Consider the following 26,948-nt stretch of genomic DNA (forward strand, 5'->3'; position numbering starts at 1 on the left):
CAAAATAAAATTACAATCGAGATATGACGGAGCAGCATCACCATAATCGAACAACAGAAGTATTGATTATGAAAAATCATTCCAACACTAATTTATATATTTGCCATGGCTACTAACCAAATTTCTTCTAATCTTCTAATCTCATCATTTGTTTTTTATTTCAAAAATAGTTGTCCCATTTAATCTATTATTGTAGATTGTTAAAACTGCTATATGAATATTCATTCCGCTCATAAACTGAACTCCACAGCCATTTTACAGCTTGATAATATTATTATGTAAGCTTATATTTACTGGAAATATTACATTTTGGGCAACTAACGCCATCTGTAGCCAAGAGTAGATATTTACCAAATGTATCGGAAAATCACTACTAATTAAAAAAAACTGCATGATTCTCAAGAAAATAGAAAAATATATGTAGGCAAAGTATTGGCCGTTTGATTTTATACATCTTGCCCATCTTTCAGGCATTTTATGGATGCCATTGCAAAAAGCTGTTTATCGAGCCATTTTCTAACTTTCGAAATTGTCCCATTAATGCTAAAACTTGATAGTCGGACGGACAAGGTCTGGAGAGTACGACGGGTCCGATAACACATCCCATCCAAGTGCGTTCAACGCTTCCTTGACCTGTTTTTCTACCGTATCTTCGTCACTGTGGTTCTACTAAACACAGTTTTCAAAACATTTTTCCATGTTTTGGATTTTCCCCATTGCTCGAAATCGATCTGTTAAATGTTAAATGTTAATCTGTTAGAAAAACCAGTAATGACTTTCCGGTACACCTACTATTTATGATGGAGGAAATGGAGATTAATACATTTGTAGTTAGTGTATATCTAATTGAAATTGTTATTAAATACCAGTAAACCTAAAAAACTAATAGATACAAATCAAAGAAACAAATATTAACTAATTAAAATATCGTATGATATAAATAAATACAATAAAAAATAGCAAAAAATTTAGAACTGAACTTTTTGTTTAAATCAATATGACAATTAAATTTGTGCAAATATTATAAATTATATTGGAGAAAATCAAATTATTTTTTAATTAGAAACTATTTTTGTTGGTTGTTTTAATCAACGGTATCTAGTTTTATTTATCCTTCAAAGTTCAGTGTAATAAATTAAATTAGACCAAGAATAATTGAGATATTAGTTAACGACTCAGTTTCTAAAGGGTGTTCAAAAACAGTCCAATATATGTGAAATCTCTCCTTGTCGTGCGGTATAATTTCATTTCATTTTTTTGAGATTATTTTAATTTAATATTTAACACAATTTTATAACTTTACGGGCTAAATTTAAAAAAAGGCTCAGAATATTAATTAACGGTGTTTTTTCAAAGAAGGAAGCTTCTTTGTATTAGATATAAATCTATAAATAACGTTGCTGTCAGGGAAATTAGTTTGACAGGCATACGACAAATATTAATAACATCCTTTCGTATCCGAGAACCTTATCATACGCCCCATAAAAATGCATCCCTCATTGTCCCTTGAAAATTATATTTCTTCTCCGATAAACGACTAGGCACATTGCTTCGCCACCACCTGCCCGTTTCTTTTATTCGGGGGAGCGGTACCATCTAATGGTTTCTTTTTTCTTATTTGCTGTTGTGGTGGAATAAGCTTATTCAACAAAAGAAACCGTTATGATACGTTATATTTTGTATTAATACTCGTTTGTAATAAAAAAATGAGGTAAAGGGTCATTTTAGGCTGTACACATAAGTTAATAAAGACGGATTTTTGTATTGGCACCATTAGTGTTCTTCATCGTTAGCTATGACTTTTAAACGTTTTCAGCCAGCATACAGATTCCGTGTCTAAACATTCTTTATCTATCCTAGAACTATTCAAGATTCCGACAAAATTTTGGCTTGATCATTAGGACATATCTTTAATCCTTTTCCACTTTTTTTGAATCCTCTAACCCTTTTTTACATATTTTACGTTTGGTAAGCGGTAGATTGCTCAATTTATAATTTGTGCGCGTAATATGCTCAAAAACTGTCATCATATTACAGAATAAAAGCTGTCCCACAGAAATATACACTAGCCTGTATTGACATGATTGAAATCAACATATAATATGAATTCATGTAGTTTTCATTTCTTGCATGAGTCCAATAAGTACTTAGCTTGCAAAAGAAGAACGATTTTGGAACACTTTACTTAACACAGAGATGCTCTCTGCATGCCTGAAAAATACGCTTTACCTCAATGTGTGCAAAGTGGACCTCCGTGGCGGCGATGACCTCATTTGACTCAAATTTCTGTCTAACTAGTGAATTTTTCAAGTTCAGAGACAAAAAAAGTCACAAGGTGCCAATTCGGCATAGTATAGCCCTGTAATCGTTTTGTCCTTCTTCAAGTAGTCGATGTAGCTTTGTAAATCCTAGAAAATGGTGATCATTACCTTTCCGGCTAATACGACAGTCTTCGTCTTCTTCGGAGCAGGTTCGTCGGCTGAAGTCCACTGTTTCAACTATTCCTTAGTCTTTTGTGTGTGCCAGTGGATCCATGTTTCGTCGACGGTCACAAAATGATGCAGAAACTCCTCTGAATTGCATTTAAACAGTTCTAAAGTAGTCTCACGGTTGCGCTTGTTGCCTGGAGTAAGCAAACGTACCCATTGCGCCGGCAGCTTTCTCATGCCTTAAATTTCATGCAGGACATGACCCAGACGGTTTTTTAAGATGCCTACTTTTTCAGCTATCTCACATACTTTCAGTCGGTGGTCTGCCAATCCGAGATCGTAGATTTTTGTCATGCTATCCTCCGTGGTAACACTTTTTTGGAGTGTGGCCCATCAAAGGCCAATGGGCAACCATGTTGATACTCATTAAATCAATTTTTGACGCTATCTGTTGTGGCGACCGCCACGACCCTTTAGGCCACCATGCATTCACCTACAATAAGTTCAAAGTTTGGCAACGCTAGTGGATTGGTACCATGCAGTTACAGGTTATAAAAGACCATCACGACGACGTCTCGCTCTCTTTTCTTTTCTCTACCCCCTTGTAAAAGTACCACTTCCACAGCGCTACCGTATTTCCTTCACTTTAACCTAATATCATTCAGTGTTAAAATAAACAAGTTTTATTCAACCAGTGTTTTTAGTTCTCGTGCATATTCCTTCCAAAAATAGTAGTGAGTGTTCGGACAAACAATCGCATCGACAGCCACATATTTCGACCGACCGCCAATCTGACGAACATTCCTACACTGTAGCTATTTGTGGCGCTATCGGGCGGTGAGGCTGAGTACTTATCAGACCGCCCTCGTACATGCGCATTCACCACAATTGACTGATCAGGTGAAGAGAAGAAGTGCCACAATATGACGAATACGTACACAAATTAGTGCGTATTTGATTTTTTTTTCATATTAAAATACTGATGCCAAATTAACCGCAGAAACAATTTATAAATCTAAAAATCCAACATACACAAATTATTGTAACTATAAAACCTAAAATTAACATATTTAGAATGAATAAATCCCCTTTTCATAATCACTGTATAAGATGTAATCATTTTGACAAATATGTCAGCGACAGTTGCCATGTTTAACATGTTTTTATTGTGGTTAAACGAGCAATTCATTCCTGAAAAGGATGTCGTATATCTTAATAATATCTGCATGAAGAAGAGCCATGTTACCTGATCCTCAGCAATAAGTCGCGTTGCTGTACCACAGGCGGTCATTTAGTCCAGCTCCGGAGCCGCATGGTAAACTAAACTATCAATTAAGATGCAAACTATTCTCGACTGAATCCCGCGTCCCGTGCGTGCCGCCCGTTCGTTTCGCGTTGATTATTTGAAATCGGCCTCTAATTTTCTTTCTCTCTTTCTGTTTCAGTGGGGGATTTATCTCGATCATGGAGCTTCCCGCAGTCAAGCAGGAGAAGATAAAGCTGGCCGAGATAAACCAGTCCTTGATCTGTTATCTGTGTAAAGGTTACCTCATCGATGCCACGACAATCTCGGAATGTTTACATTCGTGTAAGTACACTGTGATATGATTTATTTAGCTACTGTATATAAGATATAGAGACAGTATAGATTGTTTCGATATCTTTATTATAAGTGCTCATAATGTAATTTCAAATGTTAGAAAATGTGTTTTGGGACCATTTTAATGAGTAGATAACTGTTTTTGTTTGAAAATTGAATGTTTTAATCAAATAATCTTTAAAATTTTGGATAAAATTGAGTTTAAGAGTCTTTTGATCTAACTTTAAAGAACAAAAAGTTTGGTACCAAGTAAGAAATAGGACCATTTTGAGTAACATCCAAGAAACTCTTAAATTATAGTCTCCCGCTAATAGGGAACAATAAGATTTCTTTTTCCAAATTTAGGAAATTTGGTTAGGTGGTCATCTACAAACAATTGCCCTAACTCTTCTGTCTGAATGACGATGAGTTCTTAAATGTTTCAAATGTTCCTTTGTGGCATTTCAATGCAAAAGTCTGGAAGTAATCTAAAAAAATAAAACAGAAATGATCAAATTATACGTTTAAAAATTCTAAAACGATATTCAGTTATTTTTTATAGCTTAACGTATTTATATAGTTACATCATTTTTAACATGAACGCTTATAACATAGTTATTGGGTTGTAGTTTTAATTTTATTGCTTCCTTAACTTTCAGTCTGTCGGAGTTGCATCATAAAATTTCTACAAGACAACAGCTATTGTCCAGTATGCGAGGTAATCATAAACAAAGCCAAGCCCAACTTGAAGTAAGTATGAAGATTTTTTTAACATGTTTTTGTCGATTAATAAATTCGAATTCATTGTAAAATGGATATTGTTGAGTTGGAATGTACTTATTGATTTATTAGATCGATTTTTATTGTCATGATGTTGATTTATTGAGTTGGTCGATATTATATTTATCCGTTTATGTTTATGAAGAGATAATATCTTGTACAGGTTGGTTTCGTTTGTTGGTATAAGCAATTTACATATGAAGTCTTCTTATATAAACAGAAACTTTTTAGTTTCTATGAAATGACAAATACTTCTTTTTGTTTCATCTGCTTTAATATATATATATATATATATATATATATATATATATATATATATATATATATATATTTACTACGGTAGCACTATGGTACTATGGTACTTGCTGTACGTGAATGCGTGTTGACCTAAATGGTCGTAGCGGTAACTACATCACTCCCCTCCTAGTGGAGCCGCCGTGGAACGTATCTCCATGTGGTGCAAGTTCCGGAGTGCACCCACAATTACGTAATGAATCGTCCAGGGACTGCTTATGAGATGGGGATCCCAACCTGAGCGAGGAGCGAGTCTTACGGGATCAGCTGCCATCGAAGTTGTAACAGGACGTCGTTCGTCTTGGGGCGTTTCGATTTGTTTGAGAACGAATTTGTTACCTATAAGTGTGGTGCCTTACGTGTCCCGTTTCGTGATACTAGGGTGTTCATGTTTTGATGTTATGCATGATGGGCTTCTGTGGTTTTCGTCCATCAGGCTAGTCTCTATGTGATGTTGATAGGTTCCGCTCCTCGTGATATCCTTCCATGTATGTGTCGAGCACCTGTCGAGTGGTTTATGTTGAGCTGGTTTACCTGTTACGCACTTCGATCACGTCGGGGTCACCAATTGTAGAATGCGATTGTTTGTCCGAACACTCACTACTATTTTGGGGAAGGAATTCGCACGGGAACTGAAAACACTAGTTGAAGAAGTACTTGTTTATTTCGATTTAAATTGATACAGGTGGTCGACGGGAGAATTGACAGGATTTTAGGTTATGTAAAGGAAATACGGCAGCGCTTTGAAAGTGGTACTATTACAAGGGGGTAGAGAAAAGAAAAGAGAGTGAGACGTCGTTGTGGTGGTCTTTCAACCTTCGAACTTGCTGTAGGTGAATGCATGGTGGTCTTAAGGGTCGTAGCGGTCGCTACAATGTTAAAGATGATTGTCTAAAATTAGAATTCTATGTTTTATCTTTTCGACGTACTGCTTAATTGTGTAGTTTGCCATGATGGTTTGTCATCAGCGACTGAATACTGAACAACAGGTTAAAAAAACACATAACCAACAGCACCTAACAGGCCCGTTTTATTGAATATTTTTACATTTAATTTATTAATAATTAGTATAATTCTAATTAATTGCGAGCTTATCTGGTCAAACATATTTCGTCATAAATAAAAAGTAAATAGAGATTTTCCAAACTGCACCAATTAGTTTTACGACACGAGTCGTTGAAACGGGCGAGATCCACTTTTTCCACATCGGCCGCGAGTCGGTAGACGGCGGTCCGGACGCGAGAACTACCCGTAAAACACTCATAAACGTAACGCACTCATCGCCTTTACACCTAATTAACTAGAGTGTAGCGGTACTAATTAATTCAAAACGGCGCGGAAAAAAGAAACGGTTCTGTCGACGTGAGATTCCAAGGAAACGCACACCAGACAGACGGAGCACGTGACCCGACACGTCGCGAAGACAACCTTAACATTTTCCTACTGTTTATTCATTCCGTCGTGCGTTTGTTATTTTAAAGGGATATCGGACGTGTTCGGCCACTGTTATCGCGTTGGATGAATAAACGTAGTAATGAATAGTTATTCCGATAACTTTAATGTTTGTGCTCGATAATTTCAACACTCGTTTCCATTGATAAAAAATTTACATATTGTCCCATAATGTATGATATAAGATTTTCCTTCTGCAACAGTTTGTGCTTTTTTTCTTGTTGTTTGTATTTACTAGACTTTATAATAAATAAATAAAAAATATCTTAATTACCTATTTAACAACTAGGTATCTAGGCAGTTCTTTCGTATTTGTGTAGGGATATTTTAACAGGTCAGTTGAAAAGTCCCCGGCCTGACACATACATGGCGCTACTAGAATTAGATCCATATGTTTTTAGTTAGCCCTAACCCTCGAAAGATACGTGTATAAATTTGACAGCTGTCGGATCATTTTCTGTTTGTGAATTGTGAATTATAGCATTTTGAGTGAAGCAACTTTTGTTATTGTGAAAAAAAATGGATAAAAAGGAATTTCGTGTGTTAACAATTTCATGTGCTTTTTGAAGGGAAAAAGTACATTTGAAGCAAGAACTTGGCTTGATGCCGAGTTTCTGGACACTGCCCCAGGAAAGTCAACCATCAAGGATTGGTATGCTAAGTTTAGACGTGGTGAAATGAGCACCGAAGACGGTGAACGCAGTGGACGCCCCAAAAAAGGTTCTTACCGACGAAAACATTTTAAAAAATTCAGGAAATGATTTTGAATGGCAATAAATTGAAATTGAATGAAATAGCATACATTCTAAAGATATCAACCGAACGTGTACATCATATCATTCACGAATGTGAATGAAGTGCCGCGCGTTTTGACCAAAAACAACGACGAGTTAATGATTCCGAGCAGTGTTTGAAGATGACAACGGATGAAACATGGCTCCATCATTTCACTCCGAAGTCCAATTATAGTCATCCTAGTGGACTGTGCATGATGAACCCTCTCCAAAGCGTGGGAAAATGCAACAGTCCGCTGGCAGATTATGGCATCTGTATTTTGGGATGCGCATAGAATAATTTTCATTGACTACCTTGAAAAAGGTAGGACCATCAACAGCGACTATTACATAACGTTATTGGGCCGTTTGAACGACTAAATCGGCAAAAAAACGGCCGCATTTGAAGAAAAAGAAAGTGCTGCTTCACCAAGCAACGCACCGTGTCACAAGTCAGTGAAAACGATGGCGAAAATCCATGAATTGGGCTTCGAATTGCTTCCTCATCCACCGTATTCTCCAGATCTGGCCTCCAGCTTTTCCTGTTCTTAGATCTCAAAAGAATGCTCAGTGGGGAGAAATTCTCGTCGAATGAAGAGGTGATCGCCGAAACTGAGACCAATTTTGAAGCAAAGGACAAATCGTACTACAAAAATGGTATTAAAAAGTGGGAGGGTCTGGAGTGGAAAGGAATTATGTTGAATAAAAAAATACTAATTTTGCCAAAAAAAATGTGTTTTACTATGGTGGGCCGGGGACTTTTCAATTGACGTGTTATAATTAGACGTAATATTTTTACATGTATATAAAGAAGTTAGGTTAAGAGTAATAAGAAATGTTTTAAAAGAAACTAGTAGTGTGTACAAGATATATTGTTTCAGTTTTGGTTTGATTTAGTACCCTAAATTGCTCTTCAATATAGTTTGGGATACATACATTTTATTTTTTAATTCTTATTCTTATTTTCACTGCAAAATTTCGTATTGAGTTTGGAAATCATGAGGATTTCACAAACGATAAGGTATTATTTGCTTTATAATAAAATCGTCAGATGCTTTAACAGGCCCGTTACTTGCTCCTTGTTGTATCTTGTATTCTTGTATGAAATTGAGTGAATTTTATTTGTCAATTTATGTTATTTAGCTTAAAATTATACAGCCTACAACAATTTTACGTGGATTTTTTTTTCACTTCAAAATACATACATTTTAAGAGTTTTATCCTTATCTGAAAGGTAAACAATTGTGCCAATTTTTCCATGTATCTATTGTTTTGCTATTATTTCCACTCAAGTACCCCATTAAGTTAATGAAAATTACAAGAATTACTTATAAAGAAGATTTATATTAAATTGAAAGATATATATAGTAAATTGTTCGCTATCTTTGTTTCTTGAAATATACAATGAAAACTTTTAAAAGAATTAGTGAGCGACGGTCTTTTATAAAATTAGTAAATTTCTATGTATGGTGCTTATCTTAAAAACTATAAATCCTAAAGCAATCTATCATGGATTTTCGTTTTTTTCCATCTTGAAATACATATATTTTGGTAGTTTTATCTTTAACCGATTAAAATATACGATTCGTTGCTTTTTGCTGCTACTTCCGTTCAAATAATCAATCAAGTTAATGAAAATTTCGAGGGTTATAAAGAATTTTATGTCGGATTGAATGTTGGTATAATAAATTATGTGCAGCCTTTACTTTTTTATTCTTTGAATGAAAAGCGTATTTTCGAATAATGAATCGATTTGTTTTTATGATACTTATGTTTTAAAACTATAAATTTAAAAGCAATTTATGATGGATTTTCTTTCCTTTCTTTCGTCCCAAAATATATATAATTTGGGAGTTTCATCTTGTTGGGGAGTATCCGCGATATATAAAAATACACTTTTTCCATGTAGTGGTGAAAATTGACAAATTTTTCCCTTTTTCAAGATTTCTGCTGCCATTTCCGTTCAAATAATCGTAAATTAGTGAACATTTCAAGGATTATAAGGAATTTTACGTTGAATCGAATGCTAGTATAATAATTTATGTACAGTTTTTATTTTTTCATTCATACGGTGAAAGGTGTTTTCGAAAAATTAGCGCATTTTTGTTTATAACGCTTATCTTTAAAAATATTATTTCTAAAGCAAGTTTACATGGATTTTCGTTTCTTTCACCCAAAATTCATATATTTTAGATTAAACATTTTGGCACTTTTTCCATATATTGTATATGTCATGAAGGTTGATCAATGAAAAGTATATTTTCAAGAATGTTATGTAACTTAAAGTTTAATGTACATTTAATGTTAGAGACTGGAAATCTGATTTGCCGGCTGGAATGAAATACTTTCCTCCTACTATCCTAACATTTATGTATCTAAGGCTGTCCCTCCTAATCTGTCCGTCAATAGACCCATTTCTCCGGCACGTCAATCCAACGCGAATGCTCGGGGATCCCGTCTCGGGAACCATACACTACGAGGACCGTAAAAAAAGAGAAGAACGAACGAATACAAACGGAAGCTTGTGGATTATCGTCGTAATGAAAATCCCTGACGCTGAACGTCACTCAGAACCAGCGCGAGGGGCGCCGAGGGGGAGAGGGCAGTACTGATCGATATCTTCTCTCTCTCGCCCGTATAAATTACGTCGAAGAAAGCCGGCTTAATCTGGCAACAATGCGGGCAGTTTTTCAGAGCCCCGTTTCACGATAGAGTAAGTTCGAGCCGGTCGGCGAATAGAAATCGTGAGAACGACGCCGGCTCTATGCAGGTCATCCGACGTACGAACAACGGCCGGAGTGGATTGGCGAGTTCGGGTGTTCGGTTTCCGAAATTTTTTTTGTTCTCGCGCCACACACCGCATCGATTCGGAACATTTTTCGGAGTTTCGGCTTTTTGTCCACTGGATTTTTTCGGTTTGCCGCTCCGCGCCGCGGAATTTTTCCCATGCGATGCCGATATTGCGCCCGTTTCGCTCTCCAGTCCCTTTCTCTCTTCTTTCCTTCTGACGTTGAACATTTTTCGAAAATTCCTATTGAAATTAATTTGTTTGTGGGCTTCGGATGGCTGTCCTTGAAAAAGCTTGTCGAAATAAATGTTGTTATTCTTGTATTCCATTTTTTTCTTTGTAGATTTAGGGAATTTTGCTATTTGGATTTTAGAGTTGCCTTTTTACCAACTAGGGTTTATCTGTACTGATCCTACTATTTAACTTGGGCTCCGAACTGCTCCGACTGGCGATGCAACTAGAGATGATCCCAATTAATAGGACTTTCAGAGCACGACATTAGAAAGTAATCTGGTGGAAATCAATTAAATTTCTCACTCTCCATCATTCATCATTGTTCTCCTTACTTTTAACCTCCTTATTAACATTAATATCGACACTGAAAATCTTTCCAATATGCGTTAACCATAAAAATAATCGGTACTTTCTCCCGTGATCGGCGGTTCATACATATCTGGAATATGTTTTTTTCTCTAAAAAATCACTACAATTTTTCTGATTGAAATAATGTGTATAGATTTCCATTTTTGGGACATTGAACAAAAAATATTAAATCTACTTTAACGTTATTTAGATAAACAAAATCAGACTATATGTTTGTTAGTATAAGCAATATTATATTAGTTAATTTGTGGTTAAACACTAAGGTAAAAGTGTTGCATCAAGCATTGTTTGCGTTTCCTTGTATTTATAACTTAAAAGTTATATATATGTTATTTGGGATATTCATGTTTTTATAGCATCCAACAAATTAAGTATTGAATATTAATATGTGAAGCATGTCTTTCCGAAAAAGTCACCCCTTTCGTTAAAATCTCAATTTAAATGATCAATAGACGGGGAATTAAAGTATTCGGGCGAGGGTTGTCGTAGAGGCCTTTGCATACGAAATTTATAGTCAGCCACCAACAGGTGTAATGAGACCTAAAAAGGCAGTAGTATTACGTTAAACGCTCGCTTGTAATTTATGGACCTGCATTATTTAATTGTGGACAAGGATAATGATATGGTATAGTGCATTCGTTTCTTCTGTTTCTGCACTGGGCCATTTGTGCAGGTAGAGGAAGGGACGGGTTATAGTACGTTGAATAACAAGGGTATGTCGATATAGGGTATTACTTTTTCTTTTATTTTTACAGTTTGTTCATCTGTGGCGTGAAAGCACCAGGTGTTGCGAACATGAAATTATGAACATTTTTTGGTGCCCCACATTTTTAACTTAATAATTATTCATTAGTAATTTGCTACATTTAACATTCTCTATTATTTACACGCACTACACATCATGTAGATTATAAGATGAGTTACTACATGCTTTTTTAAAGATTGTAGATTATATTGTAGATTAGATAACTTATTGAAAATAACAAACATTGAAACTGGAGTCCTAGTTACTAAAGACTACTTACTATTTAGAGAAAGGCTAAACTATTAACATTAGTGATTATTACATGACGTTATTGCATCAGCTGAGTGAGGAAAGAAAGAAGGACGGAACATCTGAAATTTAAAAGAAATAAAGAAAAAGAAGTTTTGCTTCACCAAGACTTTGCGTCGTATCATAACGATGATCAAAGTGAGAGAGTGCGCTTCGCTACTCTTTCTAATACTGGCTGTTTGCATACCTCACAAACATGCTACAGAGCAAGAGGTGATTTAAAGGCAGAAGTGACCACCCAAATTGAAGCTTATTTTGCAAAGATACATCGCTAAGAAAAATATATAAAAAATCACTTTCTAAAGAGAGTATCTTGAGTAAAAGGGTGATAATAAAAAAGGGAAAATATCATTTAAAAGCAGATAGGGTTTCTTGTTCGTTTCTAATTTTTATTTATTAGGAAAAATCGAGAAAATATATTTTACTATTACTAAAAAATATCATTATTGTGCCTTACTCGTATTCCTGCCGTTTTTTTTTGCGCAGTTCTCGGCACAAACACATCAATTGTAGCCTAGCCGGCTTGGTTGGCGCAGTGGTAAAGGCGACAGGACGGTCATCCTACTGTTGCGATAGTCGCCGGTTCAAATCCTGCTGGGGTACGGTTGTAAATATATGTTTGTGATTGTTTAACATTTATGATTGTCCTTAGACAAGAGTGCAAAATTCGACAACGAAAATGATCTCAGTCACGCCAGAAACCAGGCTGGGTAAGACCGGATGTCTTCTGGGATAATTTCTAAGTTGGTTACTCGCTAGTCAATAGGCTTAATGCCGAGGACCGTGGTTCGGAACCCACGTTAAACTGTAAGACCAGTCCAGATAAATCCTCGTTGGTAAAAAGAAAACTTTAGAGGTTACACAATATGTTGTAAATTATTTAAAATTAATTTATAGACCTTATATATTTTTTTTTCTTTTCTTTCCACCACTCGCCATATTAGCCTTAAAATTATTTACATATTATACTATAATTAATACCGAAATTAATATTACCATTATATCACCGTTTCCAATAATTGATCTTAATTACGATATAATTACGTGGGAATACTTACGTACCCCACTAATTGTCGATCAATCATCGAACCCGTAAAAACGAAATCTAATTTTCTCCCCATTGGCTGCGGTTGTACATGTGCGGAGCGGAATTTAAAGCGGGATAAAACCGCCCCCCTCCGTCGTAAATCATGGGACTCTTTATCGCGGCCCGTCATGTACAAAGTTTTGATATATTCGCGCATAATCATTCGTTAAACGATAAGCGACGAAACTATTCCTAAGCTTTGGATTTTATGTAAGCGACACTGTCGTTTCGCTTTCGGGAAAGGTATGAGGTATTTTAAATGATGAATTTACAATGACATTGTTGAAATATGACTTTTGTGTATGTTATTATACAACGTATAATTAATAAAACCCTGTTTGCAATGTCCGTTATTTATTAGAGTGGCTCTATTTTTATTTTTATGAATGAATGACATGACATGTGAATATATGAGTTTGCACAAGTTTAAACCAACTCTTAAAGCACTCAGATTTAAGCATAATCTAGTCATATATTTGTTGCAGTCTTCATGTTTTTCTCCAGAATTGTATTAGAAACGAAGTAATTTTTTTAAATTAATTACATCTTACACTAGACATGCATAGATAATCTTAATTTACAAATTAATACATGTAGATGTAATACACACAGGAAGGATTGATACACAAGGAAGGCGAGTACGGGATTAATATATCAATACGCATTTGCTAAATTAAAATAAAACTAAACTACTTAAACTAACGTTAAGAATACACTGAATAAGTTCGTGTGGTTTGGTTTGATTCAATCCTCTAATCTCTTGCGTGTTGTTCAGTGGCTGTATTCGCTGCTTTCACGTTGCTATGAATTGGATCACTTCGTATATCCACTTCATTTCAGGGTCATCGCGCAGTTCTTCGTTGGTAGTGCATAGCGATAAGCATTGGTAATAAATCGTAGAACTTTTTTGGGTGTGTTAGATTACTAGTTGGTTTGCACCCCATAGGTCCAAGTTAGCTTCATGATTGACTGATAAACCAATCTCTTTGATTTTAGGTCAAGTTGAGATTATCTTTAGACTGACTAGTACAGTTGCTTGAATTCGGGTCTAATATGCTCTGCTTTTTGTCTAACATGGTGTTTCTAATTCAACATACCTTTGAGATGCATGCCGAGGTATTTAGCTAATTATGCTTGAGGTATTGGGCAACCGTCAAGTGATACAATTCTATATTTTCCAGCCTCCAGTCCATTTATAGATCATGTTGACTGCTACTTACAATCTTAGGCAGATATATATCTTTTGCCATGATAACTATGTCATCGGTAAATGTCCCTCGTACTCTTTCTTTTGTTGTTGGGATATCAGTAGTATAGAGCAGATACAGGAGTACCCTGTGGTACCAAGACACTACCCTATGGAACTCTAGCCAGAATATGTTTATGTGTTGAGAATGCCTCTACGGTGGATGCATGAAAGCTTTCCAGCCAATTTCTCTCAATTTTTAACAATTCCATCAAGTCACTGGAGACGTGTATGATTTATTGAGTGTTATGGTGATGGCTTTCTTATTAACCGTGTTTCTAATCGACAATAGAGAGTCGAACTAGTAATGTGGCCAAGTTCAAGCAGCATTCAATAATTGATTTCCTCCTGAACGAAACATTCAGCGTCAATTTATTGGCGTCAATGTGGGTTTTGCATCAATTTGCCAAGATTTTTGTTACTTTTGATTACTATTTTATCTCACTGTAGTACGTGTTCCATTTGTCACTGCTCGCAATCATTGGTTTCAAAAATGGCCCAATTTTGTTTCGATTTAGAAACGATTCACAAATGGAAACTTAGTTCATTAAATATTTCAACATTAATTCATACGAAACCCAAGTATCTGGATGTAAATTGTTCAAACTGCTCCGTGACCCTTGTTTAATTCCACAAGAATGTCACAATATTAAACATGCAGGTCCATCTATATATGTTTAAGAATTTCATGGACATTTTCATCTTAGATATAACATTTTTCATGAAACATGCAAGCCGGTTCTAACGTAGGCGTTTGCTTAAGCTATCATCATCATAATTTTCGATGGGTTATCAAAGAATAATAGTACCTTAAGTGTTAATCTGTTATGTTGGACATAGGTTGGTTAGTTTAAAATGTGTGTTATTTCATCATTAAGTAAAGTAAAGTGATTTTTTTCCCATAAATAACAAGAATTTTTACTGTATTGTACTGTTGCGCATGAATCAGTAATCATTCAAAAAAATTTTACAGGGTTAGTTTTAATAGTATTACCAACTAAGTAATACCACCGTATATTACTGTACGCAAAATGTAATCTTAAGATGAAAATTACGGAGCAAGATTGAACGTAAACAACCCTGATGGTGGTAAATGAGGCTTTTCTTCCCCCGCTGACGCCTGGCTCTTTCGTTATCCTCATTAAAACGCCATTCTCCTTCTAATTAGCGATGCTAAATTCAGTATCATTTCGATTCTCATACCCGGCAATTTCCTATTCGCAAAAGTCGGCCTCGGCATCACGACCACACGCAGCGCCAGTTTGTTTGTCGGGTCCCCCCACTCGGAAAGCGGGGTGAGGGCCACTGATTTACGGGTCTCTCCCGGTTAAACGAGGACCGTTGTTTTTGGTGTGTGTGTGTATGTGTGTGCGCGACAGTATTGCGAACGCGCTGAACTGACCGGGGACCGATGTTGGGCCAAACACAACCGGAAATTATCAGGATATCTGAACAGAGCCAATTGATCATTGAGTTACAATATTCAATAGTAAATATGGTTAAAATGGCTTACTTCAATTAAGACATCCAGTTTTTGATAATCATCAGTTTAGGGAAATCAAAAATTATTATCTAGAAGTCAGCATGGTCGTGTTGTAGATATATTTAAAAATACAGCGGATGGACAAAATAATATGAACACCTGATATACAAAATATTTTTTATTAATAGAGTGTTTAGCCATCATTTTTTTTGCTTTTAAAATAAGTGCCACATTATTCGCTAATTATTATCTTCAACACCTACCCAAAAAATCAAAATCTTCTTTTGATACTGTGCTGTAAAACTCCCCATAACGGTTCAATGATGTTGATGTCTGGCGATTGTGCTGGTCAGGGATGATGTTTGATTACATTCTGATGCTTATTATCACATTATCACCCTGGAATATAGCAGTATTTGGCGGTAATAAATTCATCATTGAGCATGTCGAGATATCCATCCAATCCTATCAGCGATATAAATGAGAGGTCCACCTGAATACCACGATATTGCCGTCCAAATCATAATGGAACCTCTCCCCCATGCTTAACTGCAGAAAGCAGCCATTCCGGATGATAGGCTTCCTTTGCAGTTCTTCATATAACTCGGTCGTTTGTAGAAAACAATGATTCATAGGACCTGTGGTATGGTTCTTCCAATCATCAAGTATCATGATCGTTGTGCAAGTTAGCGTTGACTTTTGTTATAAAGGGTTTCTAAATCGCATCTCTTCCATGAATATTGGCTTTGTGGAGATCCTGCAATACTATTTTTATCGAAATGAGTACGCCTGCCAGTTTTACCACAATAGTTTTATGTTATCTGAGCACAATCCTTTTTAATATTCGTCGGTCTCTTTAGTAAACTTTGGATTTTGTTGTTTTGTGTATACTGCTATTACCATCGATATTGCCGTTTGTGAAATGTTAAACAATATCTGATCGATTACACATTCTACGCCTGTTTTAACTGTCGCAGAATAAAGCCTATAATACTCTGGAATATAAACTACAAGTAAACTGAACAAACGCTATACGTTGCATTATTTTCACGGGAGCAGCGTTGTTAATTTGCAATAAGATGTTCAAAACATTCACATCGTTGATAGGCTTATCTTGTGAGATATTTTCCTAGTATTTTTATATTTTTTTAAATTTAATCTCAGTAATTTTATTTTAACGTAGTTTATCTATAGTCAACCATTGATAATCTCTTTTTACATCCTGCTCACTATTACAGATTGTGATTTATTTTGATTTTCTGATAATTTAATTATACTATACTTTTAATGTTAAAACGGTTATTTGACTATTTAGAATGGTTTTTCTGTCTTAAGTCTTCCTGTTGGGTTATCAATGGACAAATATTTAATATAATATTATGGGTATTTAAATATTCACCAGCTAAATATATCACGATGGTAGGTTAAACTGGAAACATCATGACAGCCTAAAAGCAGACCAGATTAGACTTAAAGTCAAGCAACTGTACTGGTTAGTCGGAAGGATACTCTCAACTTGACTTAAAATCAAAGATATCAGTCAACCATAGATCCTATTTAGACCTATAGGGTGCAAATATGAGATCGCACTAAAACATCAAACCAACTAGTAATTTAACGCACACAAAACAAAGTTCTACGATTAATTACCAATGCTTATCGCTACGGAACCAACGAAGAGCTACACCATGACCTCGGAAGCAACGTGGAAGCAACACAGCTACTGGACAACACGCAGGGAATTAGAAGATTGAAGCGAACCAAGCCACACAAGCTAGTTTAGTGTATAAGTGTATATTAACTTTAGCTTAAGTAAATTAGTTTTATTCTAATTTGGGAAATACATACTGATGCATTAATACCGTACACGCTTTGCTTGTATATTAATGCAAGTTGCCCGGTTTTAGCTGCTCATACGTATTGCTGCTTCGTAAATGATATTTATAAATTTATGGAGAAACAAAAAATATGCTTATTCGCAACTTATTCGTATGAATATCCCGAACTATCGTCGATGTTGAAAAACAATCCTGCAACAGTTTCGTTCGCCTCAAATGTCGGAAAATATCCACCTACCACATCGCGCCAACGACGATATTGATGACGTTGGCGGGGACGCATGCGCCCCCTCGCCATCCTTCCTGAACCCGCTCTGGAATTCGGCGGCATCAAAAGCCCTGAGCCGTAAGCCCCACGTGGGGGATTTAGATTTCGTATTACTCGGGAGCTCTTTGCCCGTACAGCCGACGAAATTGTAAATTGCTTCGGCTTTGAGGGGGGCGACCAGGCGGGGGAGGTACGGGGTTTACGTGCGGCGTCGGGAGGGGGTCGGCGGTTGGAGAGAACGCGCCAAACAACAAACCTGACATTTTATTTGAATTAGCCCGGCGCCGCGGGGGGTTTTCAAGGTGGGAAGGGAGGGTACGGTCGGCGTCGGTGGTGGGAGTAAATGACGGCCGTTGATCCGGTGCGAAAACAAGGAAAGTCCTGGGAAAGGTTTTTGGGTTTTTTTCTATGTTTTATTGTGGTTTTATTTGGTACGTGAGAGCGTCAATATTTAAAGACATCGATTCACTTGGAGCTCTTTATAATATACACCGAAACACCTGATCTTAATTTTTCATAATTTACTGTCAAGCCTTATGTAACTTAATCTTAAAGGATCTAGAACAGATGATTGAAGTTATGAAGTTACAACTTCAGATTGAACCCTCATTGATAAGCTTCATTTTTCAGCATGTGTCATTTTGTTGAACATGAACAAAACATTTTCTCGGCGTGTTGAAAGTGGCTGAATATGTACCGCGAAGATTGCATTTGCGGGAAGTTTGCGGTTGAAGGTCATCGAATGCTATGTGAATATTCGTGACGGTTTCAACAAGTGAATAATGGTTTCGACATTTTAAATGTGGTTATTTTGGTACCGGAGACAGAGACCGGTCTGGACAGCTAAAAAAAATTGAAGATGAGGATTTGAAGGGCTTACTTGATGATGATCTGTGTAAAACGCAAGAAGAATATGCAGATTTTTTAGGACTAACACAAGAAAGAAGAACAAAGAAAGAAATGAACATAGAAATGATCCAAAATCTTGTACATTTTCTGTTGTATGAGTTGAAGTCGAAATATATTGCAAGGCAATGATAAGATAAGAAGCGGATCCATTACCATAATCCCAAGAGAAACAAATCATGGCGACCACCGAATATCCATGGTTTCAGCTTGATGTGGTATACTGTGAGCTGACAAAGCCTAATGAAGCCGTCAATGGCGATCGCTACCGACTTCAATTAATGCCTTTGTGCTGAGAACTGCTCGAAAAACTGCCACAATACGCTCAAAGATACAGCAATATTATTCTTCAGCATCATAACGCTCCACCGCATGTTACAACCGGTAAAACAGAATATAATTGTAAGTGCTACCCCACCCGCCTTATTCTCCAGACCTTGTTCCTTCTGATTAATACTTATTCCGATATATGACCCGTGATCTGTCTGAGTTGCGCTTCACTTCTTATGAAGATACCAAAAACTTAGTCGATTCGTAGATAAAATCAAAATATACATCGTTCTTTCGAGATGGAATCCGTAAATTCTCTGAAAGATGGGAAAAGAGTTGCAGCTATCGATAGACAATACTTGGAATAAAATATATTGTATCGAGATTTTTCTCAATAAAGGTTCAGATTTAAATAAAATGAATGTATAAACCTAATATTTTACATTTTGTTGTCAAGCCATCGTCAGAAGAAATATTCAGAATTTTTATTAAGGTTGTTTGAAAATTCGTTTATATTCTAGAGAGTTGGATTTTCTTCCAGTGAGTTTTGCAATTAATCGTCTTTGAACTTTTTTGGCTGTAATTTTTCATTGAAATCGCCACTTTTAAATTGTTGATATCAGAATCACCGTAACTTACTAAAATATTAAATGAGCTTCGGCAGCCGATATTTCCAAATCAAATAACAAATTCAATTAATGTTGAAAATGCATTTGTGAGCATCCAATGATTATTCACCAGTTCGAATTTCGCTATAGTGATTGTGATTGTCTAGAAGCAAGAATCTATAATTCGACAAGGGTTAATCCCATTCCAGACACACCAGTCCAAACTGGTTATGCCTGGAAATTTTTGGAGCGTATTTCTTTATGGATTATGGGATCTCTTTTTAAATAGATAAGGAACTTAAACGCAAACATTTATAATAATAATGTTATCATATCTTATCAACTAATATTCGTCTTAATATAATACAATATATTGTAACAGCATCGATGAAAGTTCAACGTTATATACTTATTAAACTCCTCTCGCTATTTTTCGACAGATTTTTTATGAACATCAATATATTTAAGTTACATTAATTTTAAATGCTAAATTATCTTTTGCTAATCAACCTTTAATGTTAATTAAATAATAATCCAGAAGCAATGCCAGCTATCTTCTCCGATTTTCTCTTTTATAGCCATCAGTGTAAGAGAAATATTTCACAGACAGTGGATCTGGTAGAGAAAATGAACAGGAAATAAATCGATTAAGCGAAAAAAGTAGATAAATCCAATTTCGGGGGAGTCCAAAGATATCAATGTCGTTTTGGCTTTTCTTTTTTTCTTGTTCGTTTTACATGCATGCACAGAAGAGATATTCAGTAAATTGAAAGGGATAACGAGTGGCATTTACTGGATACCTAAAACGTATATTTTTTAAACTTAAATGATATAATGCACCCAATTTTTAACTTGGTTTACTACAGTTTTAATATTATTCACTGATGGTGTACGCTGCTATGCTAGCTTAAGAGTTTATATCGTATGAAAAAGTGAAACGTATTAATGTATATGTGGTAATTTTTGTACATTTTCTTCAATTTTAAATAGCATTAACAATATTTAAGAATATTATCTTGAAATTAGTATAGTACTATATACGAATCAGATGATAATAAATAGAAGTTATATTGTTTGATAGACAAAAGTTTGTTTGAATGTGTTTATGTTCGTCGCACCATCTGGTAAAGGAGTCAACAGGAGCATCCAGTGGCGAGAAACCAAGCGAATAGCGAATACGTAGCCGAATGGGCCGTTTATAAGGATAATCCGGCCTAGATGTCTCCCAAAGGCGATTGCTGTGCCGCCTGGTCGTAAAATTAACGATTTGCTTCAAAGGCGTCGCAATCACGGTTTACGTCATATCACTGACGCTGATCCTACGATTATGTAACGTGGTGTCAGCATTTCGTCTTCTTTTTTTCCCTTCGTTCTGTAATCACCAGTGTGAGAAAAGGATTTTGCCCTCCTCCTCAGAACTCTTACAATTGTAATTTTTAGTGCCGAATAGTGCAATTGCTCCTTTTAGGAGTCAATATTTGAAATGTTCCACCCACTTTTTAAAACGAATGATTTTCTATCTATAAGACGATCTTCAGCTGTTGATCAGGTAATGGTTTGACATATTTGTGGAAAGTAGTGATTTATCTATCTGTTATATAAAGATGTCAAGATAGGCCATCGGGTTTTGACTCTTGTTATTCAAGATTGATGGTTTTGAAAGTTCACCCCATTATATTTATGGAGATTTTTATTTATCTCGATAAGATGATCGCAGTTTGTTTCACACCACCAATATCATTTTATTTTTTAATATTTTGGTTTTGGTATCAGCAGAAATTATCAAATTATTGTTAACATTGAAATAAAATTGGCTACTACCTTCCTGCGTGTAATAAATATTTCTATTTATTGCAGTGTTTTCCTTTCCTTTACATATATGATTATCACCGTTGTTATTTGTGTTTACTGACTGACGTATCGACTTACTAGGGGAGGACCTATTGATCCTTAGTTTCTAGTGTTATAACATTCAAGTAGTAATTAATATTTGCTAGTTTTTTCTATTATATACACTTATCCGTAGGTCTATAAAACTTTTGCAAGAGCAAATTATTATATATGAATAAATGGGATTTCTATCCAATTAATCAAAACATTTTCTAATATTTCGATTTCAGTACTTAGTTTTGCATCAATATTTATCCCAAAATACTTAGTGTTCTTACTCTATGAACCAATAGTGTTATTAGTACCAGTAACCACTATATCATGTCTGAAGTTTTACCATATGTAAACTTTTTTATTATCTACATTTGCGTCAATCTGTATGTAACATATAGTGTTGCAGTTTTTTTAATTGCTTCTTCTCTATTCTTTCTATAGGAAGTATCTACGTGTTATTTGCAAAGGTAACCACAGTAATATTTTCCATCGATGGTATCATATGTGGTAAAGAACTGGTACCATTGAACTGTCCTTTTGTTTAGATTTAGACAGTCAACTAATTCGGGGCAATTTAAGAATTCAGTGCATTTCAGTAACATTTTTGGAACTTTGTGGATGAGTCTCTTATGTCGACTGATGTAACAGGTCAATTGAAAGGTCCCCGGGCTACCATAGTAAAACACATTTTTTTGGCAAAATTAGTTTTTTATTCAACATAATTCCCTTCAAGGGTGATACACTGATTATAGCGACCCTCCAACTTTTCAATACCATTTTTGTAGTACGATTTGTCCTTTGCTTCTAAATTTCTTCCCAGCGAGCATTCTTTTGAGATCTGAGAACAGGAAATAGTCGCTGGTGGCCAGATCTAGAGAATTCGGTGAATGAGGAAGCAATTTTAAGCCCAATTCATGGATTTTTGCCATCGTTTTCACTGACTTGTGACACAGTGCATTGTCTTGGTAAAGCAGCACTTTCTTTTTCTTCAAATGCGGCCATTTTTCGGCGATTTCGTCCTTCGAACGGTCCGATAACGCTATGTAATAGTCGCTGTTGATGGTCCTTCCTTTTTCAAGGTAGTCAATGAAAATTATTCCATGTGCATGCCTAAATAGGGACGCCATAACCTTGCCAGTCGCTTGCTGCGTGTTCCCACGCTTTGGAATGGGATCAGCGTGTGCAATCCACTCGGATGGCTGTCGATTGGACTTCGGAGTGAAATAATCGAGCCATGTTTCATCCATTGTCAACCATTGCATCCATTGTTGTTCAAACACTGCTACGAATCATCAGCTCGTTGTTGTTTGTGGTCAAAAGTGAGCTTGCGCGGCACCTACTTTGCACAAAGCTTTCTCATATACCCAAATATTCGTGAATGATATGATGTACACGGTCAGTTAATATCTTTAGAATGATCTAATTTATAATTGGTTATTCTTATATATTTTTGATGATTTTATACCTATATATATATATATATATATATTCTGATTATCTATTGTTATAATAGCGTTACTTTAAACGTTGTTACGCTGAAGTGCTATTTTGCTTCAATGTGAGACCCATAGCGGACTCCCACTTCAAACACCAACGATCTCGTTAACATTATTCCTAATTATTGACACAGCACTGGAACTTTAATTTAAACGAGCAACCCTTCTCGCTCTTGCCACCCCTCCCACCGCAATCCCCCCGGTTGCCGGCAACTGGGTCTCGACGAATACTCCAAGGGGTAATTTAGCGTGCGTCTAATGCCCGCTCCCAGATGTGGCCTCCAATTGATTTGCTCTCATTTTTTTCTCTCGTTTTGTTCGTCGGTAATTGCATTGTTCGTTAAATAGATTGTTAGTGGTACCAAAACAAAAAAGTTGGAGTGGGTCAGATTAATTTGTTTTCGATTGTCATTTTGCATTATAGTTAATAATAGAGTAATATGTACATATACTTTTTTACCTACTGAATAAGGAATTTATGTTGAACTTGAGTATTAAATGGAATTACATGTATCAAGTCGGTGAGAATATTGAGCAATACTGATTGTGATGGAAAATGTATTTAAATATTAAGGTATGAGCAGTTAAAAGAGCAAATTTGCGAAAATGCATCTCCATGTCTGATGTGTCTCTGGCCTGGATTTCCGTCTCTCTCCAGAACACATTACTATATCAAGTCGCTTCAGAGTACAGGTTTTCAATCGATAGAAGACATAAAAGATAATTAGCTGTGCGAGCTTATGTTAATTTTGGAAACATTTGTTTTGATAACTGGCCTCTTCGCTGATATAAGTTTTTGTAAAAAAATCTGATTAAATAATGAGTACTTGAGTGTTTTAAATCAATTTCCGCTACGTTTTGGTAAAATACACTAATAGTGACTTTATATACTATGTTGATCGTGGTTGATTTGGTGTAGTGTCCTGAATTATCAAAATATATTTCTCTCTTATCCCATTTCAGATTGGACAAAACGCTGCAAGACATTGTTTACAAGCTGGTCCCGGAACTATTTATGAAGGAGATGATGAGGAGAAGAAATTATTACAAGGATTATCCTCAAATTGCCGCTAGGGTATCGCCGGAGGAACGAGGAGAAGATACCGAACGGACTATCTTCAATCCTCAAGAGATGATTAGCCTTTCCTTGGAATATATATGGTAAGTTTTTTTATATAATTATTAATTTTTATTTTAGATTTTAAAATCCTAATCCTAGTTATAAAAACTGTTTTCCTAACATGTATATGCAGAATTTTACCATACATATTTAATATAAACTTTAATCTGCTTTAGAGGCGAAATTTTAAAAATTGTGTTAGATATCTGCGTGTCTATATCACTTTTAAAGTCATTTAACTCTTTATACTTTTATATATTGATTTGATTTTGCTTACCTATATATATATATATATATATATATATATATATATATATATATATATATATATATATATATATATATATATATATTATGTTGTTTGGTTATTATATTCAATCTTTGTTCCTTTATTTTATTTATTAAATTATCTTACATTTACCATTATTTATTTAATGATGTTTTCTTAGTTTACATCTTTTTCAGTCTGTGTATTATGTGTTGTAGTAGCTAGTTGTTGCGACATATTATTTAATAACTAACGAGTTTTTGAGTGTTAATGTGTTAATGCACGTGTAGTTTTGTATGTGTCAGGAGCCTTTTAATTGCTTCTTTAACTGTAAGGATAATCATATTAATACCAAAATAAATTTACTGTGTTAGGTAATACAATGGCTGTTTACCCAATATTGGTATAAATATAGCTATACTTTTGATGATTTAGAACAATAGTGTGTTAACAATTTAAATGTCTTAATTTAGTATTTTTTTTGGTTTTACCTGCTTTTTCACGTGTGTTCCATTTTATGATATAGTTAGACTGATATAGTTATTTCTAAGCTATACTTAGAACCAATTAAATTTTAGTTAGGAGACTGTTTGATGCTTTGTTGGTAAAGTTTATAGGAATATATTTGAGCATTTTGAATGTTATTATCTATCGTTAGGTTCAGTTTATTATTTCATCGTTAGCTACTTGATTCTTGTCCACCGCACAAAGTATTGTATGTAAGTTATGAAGTGTAGGGTTTAAAACAACAAAAACTTTTATTTTACGAAAAAAGTGGCAACTCCTAATCTATCATACTGAATCCCTACACTGTTTTGTTTGGCTGTATCAGATGCGCGATATAACACCTCCTTTCTAAAGAAACCTCCAAAGGGATGTACGTGGTCAGTGCCCCGTCTGCATAGCTTATAGTTATGGTAAAATTATTTGTTTATATTATTAGCACTGCTTATATTATGCACCGTTATATTAACAACATTTCTATGGTATATCGGTACGGAATGGTTTCCTATGTTTTGGCTAAAAATTCCAATAGTTTACAGATTATGTAGTCTATATTCCAGTAGACCATGTTAGTTCACAACAACTTCAGTTCTTCTTTGGTGAGCTCACACCCAGAATTGCGATGTGTTTGGATAAAGCATGGATGTTTCCTATTTGTAATAGTTTAGCACGAAGGAATGCTTAGAGTAACTGGAAGGATTGCCAGTCCAGTATCAATCTGTCTTTTTTTGATCATTTTTTGATAATTTGATTTCGGTTGATTGGATGAACTTAAAAGACCACGCTTTCAGTCTTTATACACACACTATCCTGTTTCGCTGAACAAATAGGTCCGCATTAGTCGCGTGATATACCATGTATGCAATTTTTTCGCATTTATCCTAAATAATTGCGTGTTGCAAACAGAAAAAGAGCAATCGTAAACATGGACCGCGTTAATTAAAACCCGGACGGAATCAAAACAACCGACCGACAAACGACAAACATTCGAAAAACACAAATTCGACGCGACCCCCTCATTAACGTAAGTGTTTACCTAGACATTATGTTCCCCACGGCCGATCGGTAACTGGCTCCGACAGCGGCTTGCAGCCGAATAATGATAAAGGGTCCGATAGCGAACGGTCGCTATCTGATCCAGCTGGTCCGATAACTCGGCCCCGATAGAGCTCGGACCCGTAAATAAATTAGGTACACCAGCTAATATCTGCTATAAATAATTACTCCGTTGTTTTGTCCCGTAACGCCGATGACCATCTACGTAATGGTCGGTGTAAGTGTGCGGGCAGATTTTTAGATATGATTAATGGTGGTGTCCGCGTCCATGTATCCGTATTATCCATATTTATGTCGCCGTTACGGGATATACGAAACGATGTATGCGTACGGCCATGCGAGCGTGTGAGTTATTCGACCTGTAGTTTTGGTATTTTTACTGTTTTTTAATTAAGACATAGTAGTCTATAGTATTTTTAAACAAATATTCAATATCCCATTAAATGCATTAATAATGTAGCGTTTGTGTATTCAGGATAGTTTTTTAGATTCGGTATATTAAAAGATTTTTGGATGGATCTCCACAATAATAAAATCTTTTTCATTTACTTTGCATGGATTTTTCGACTGAATAAAATACAAATGATTTTGTTGAAAAATCATAAGATGTCTCAAAGTATAAGATACTTCATTAATAACCTGTAAATAATGTAATAATCGCAAATTTATTTGGTCTGAAATATATATGTTTGTGGAACATAACTAACATTTTTTACAATATCTTTAATATGGGTTCTTAAATATCCCTACAAAGGTGTTTAATTCACAGTATCATCTCTCCAAGAGACAATAGGTTGACAGATATATAAATCAACATTTCTAATAAAACTATATGAATAAAAAAACATAAACATAACAATCACAAGTGCTCTGTAACAAAAAATCTTGGCAATTCCTCTCGCATAATTCAGCGATTTACCTTCTCTAATTCAAAAAAATCAATTCGCACTAATTCCTTTCTATTTTCACCCGATTTTGGTAATATTTTGGCAGTTTTTCAAGATGGTTTCTTTGAGTTTTGTGTCCATTGATAAGAGGTACCTTGATCCTTTTGGTAGTTTTGGTGGTTGATAATGATACATGAATGTAGTTGTTAACACATTGTTTTACGCGGACATTAAAATAAAGAATGAAGTAATAAGTTATTGACCCAGACACGTCG

General features: G+C 35.3%; 1 protein-coding gene across 1 annotated transcript in view; it reads left to right on the top strand.

Moving 5' to 3' along the window:
* The window catches only part of LOC143192673 (uncharacterized), a 187,957-nt gene that overhangs the window by 49,032 nt on the left and 111,977 nt on the right, over window positions 1-26,948 (top strand). The window contains exons 2-4 of the mRNA XM_076398149.1: window positions 3,875-4,017; window positions 4,668-4,758; window positions 23,802-23,999. Of these exons, the coding sequence (XP_076254264.1) occupies window positions 3,894-4,017; window positions 4,668-4,758; window positions 23,802-23,999 (413 nt within the window). The 5' untranslated portion in view covers window positions 3,875-3,893. The remainder of the gene's footprint in view (window positions 1-3,874; window positions 4,018-4,667; window positions 4,759-23,801; window positions 24,000-26,948) is intronic.

Source organism: Rhynchophorus ferrugineus, unplaced genomic scaffold, assembly GCF_030347505.1.
Source record: "Rhynchophorus ferrugineus isolate W39M unplaced genomic scaffold, kcgeb_rfMv2 rfM3, whole genome shotgun sequence".
In the NCBI taxonomy this organism is placed as follows: domain Eukaryota; kingdom Metazoa; phylum Arthropoda; class Insecta; order Coleoptera; family Curculionidae; genus Rhynchophorus; species Rhynchophorus ferrugineus.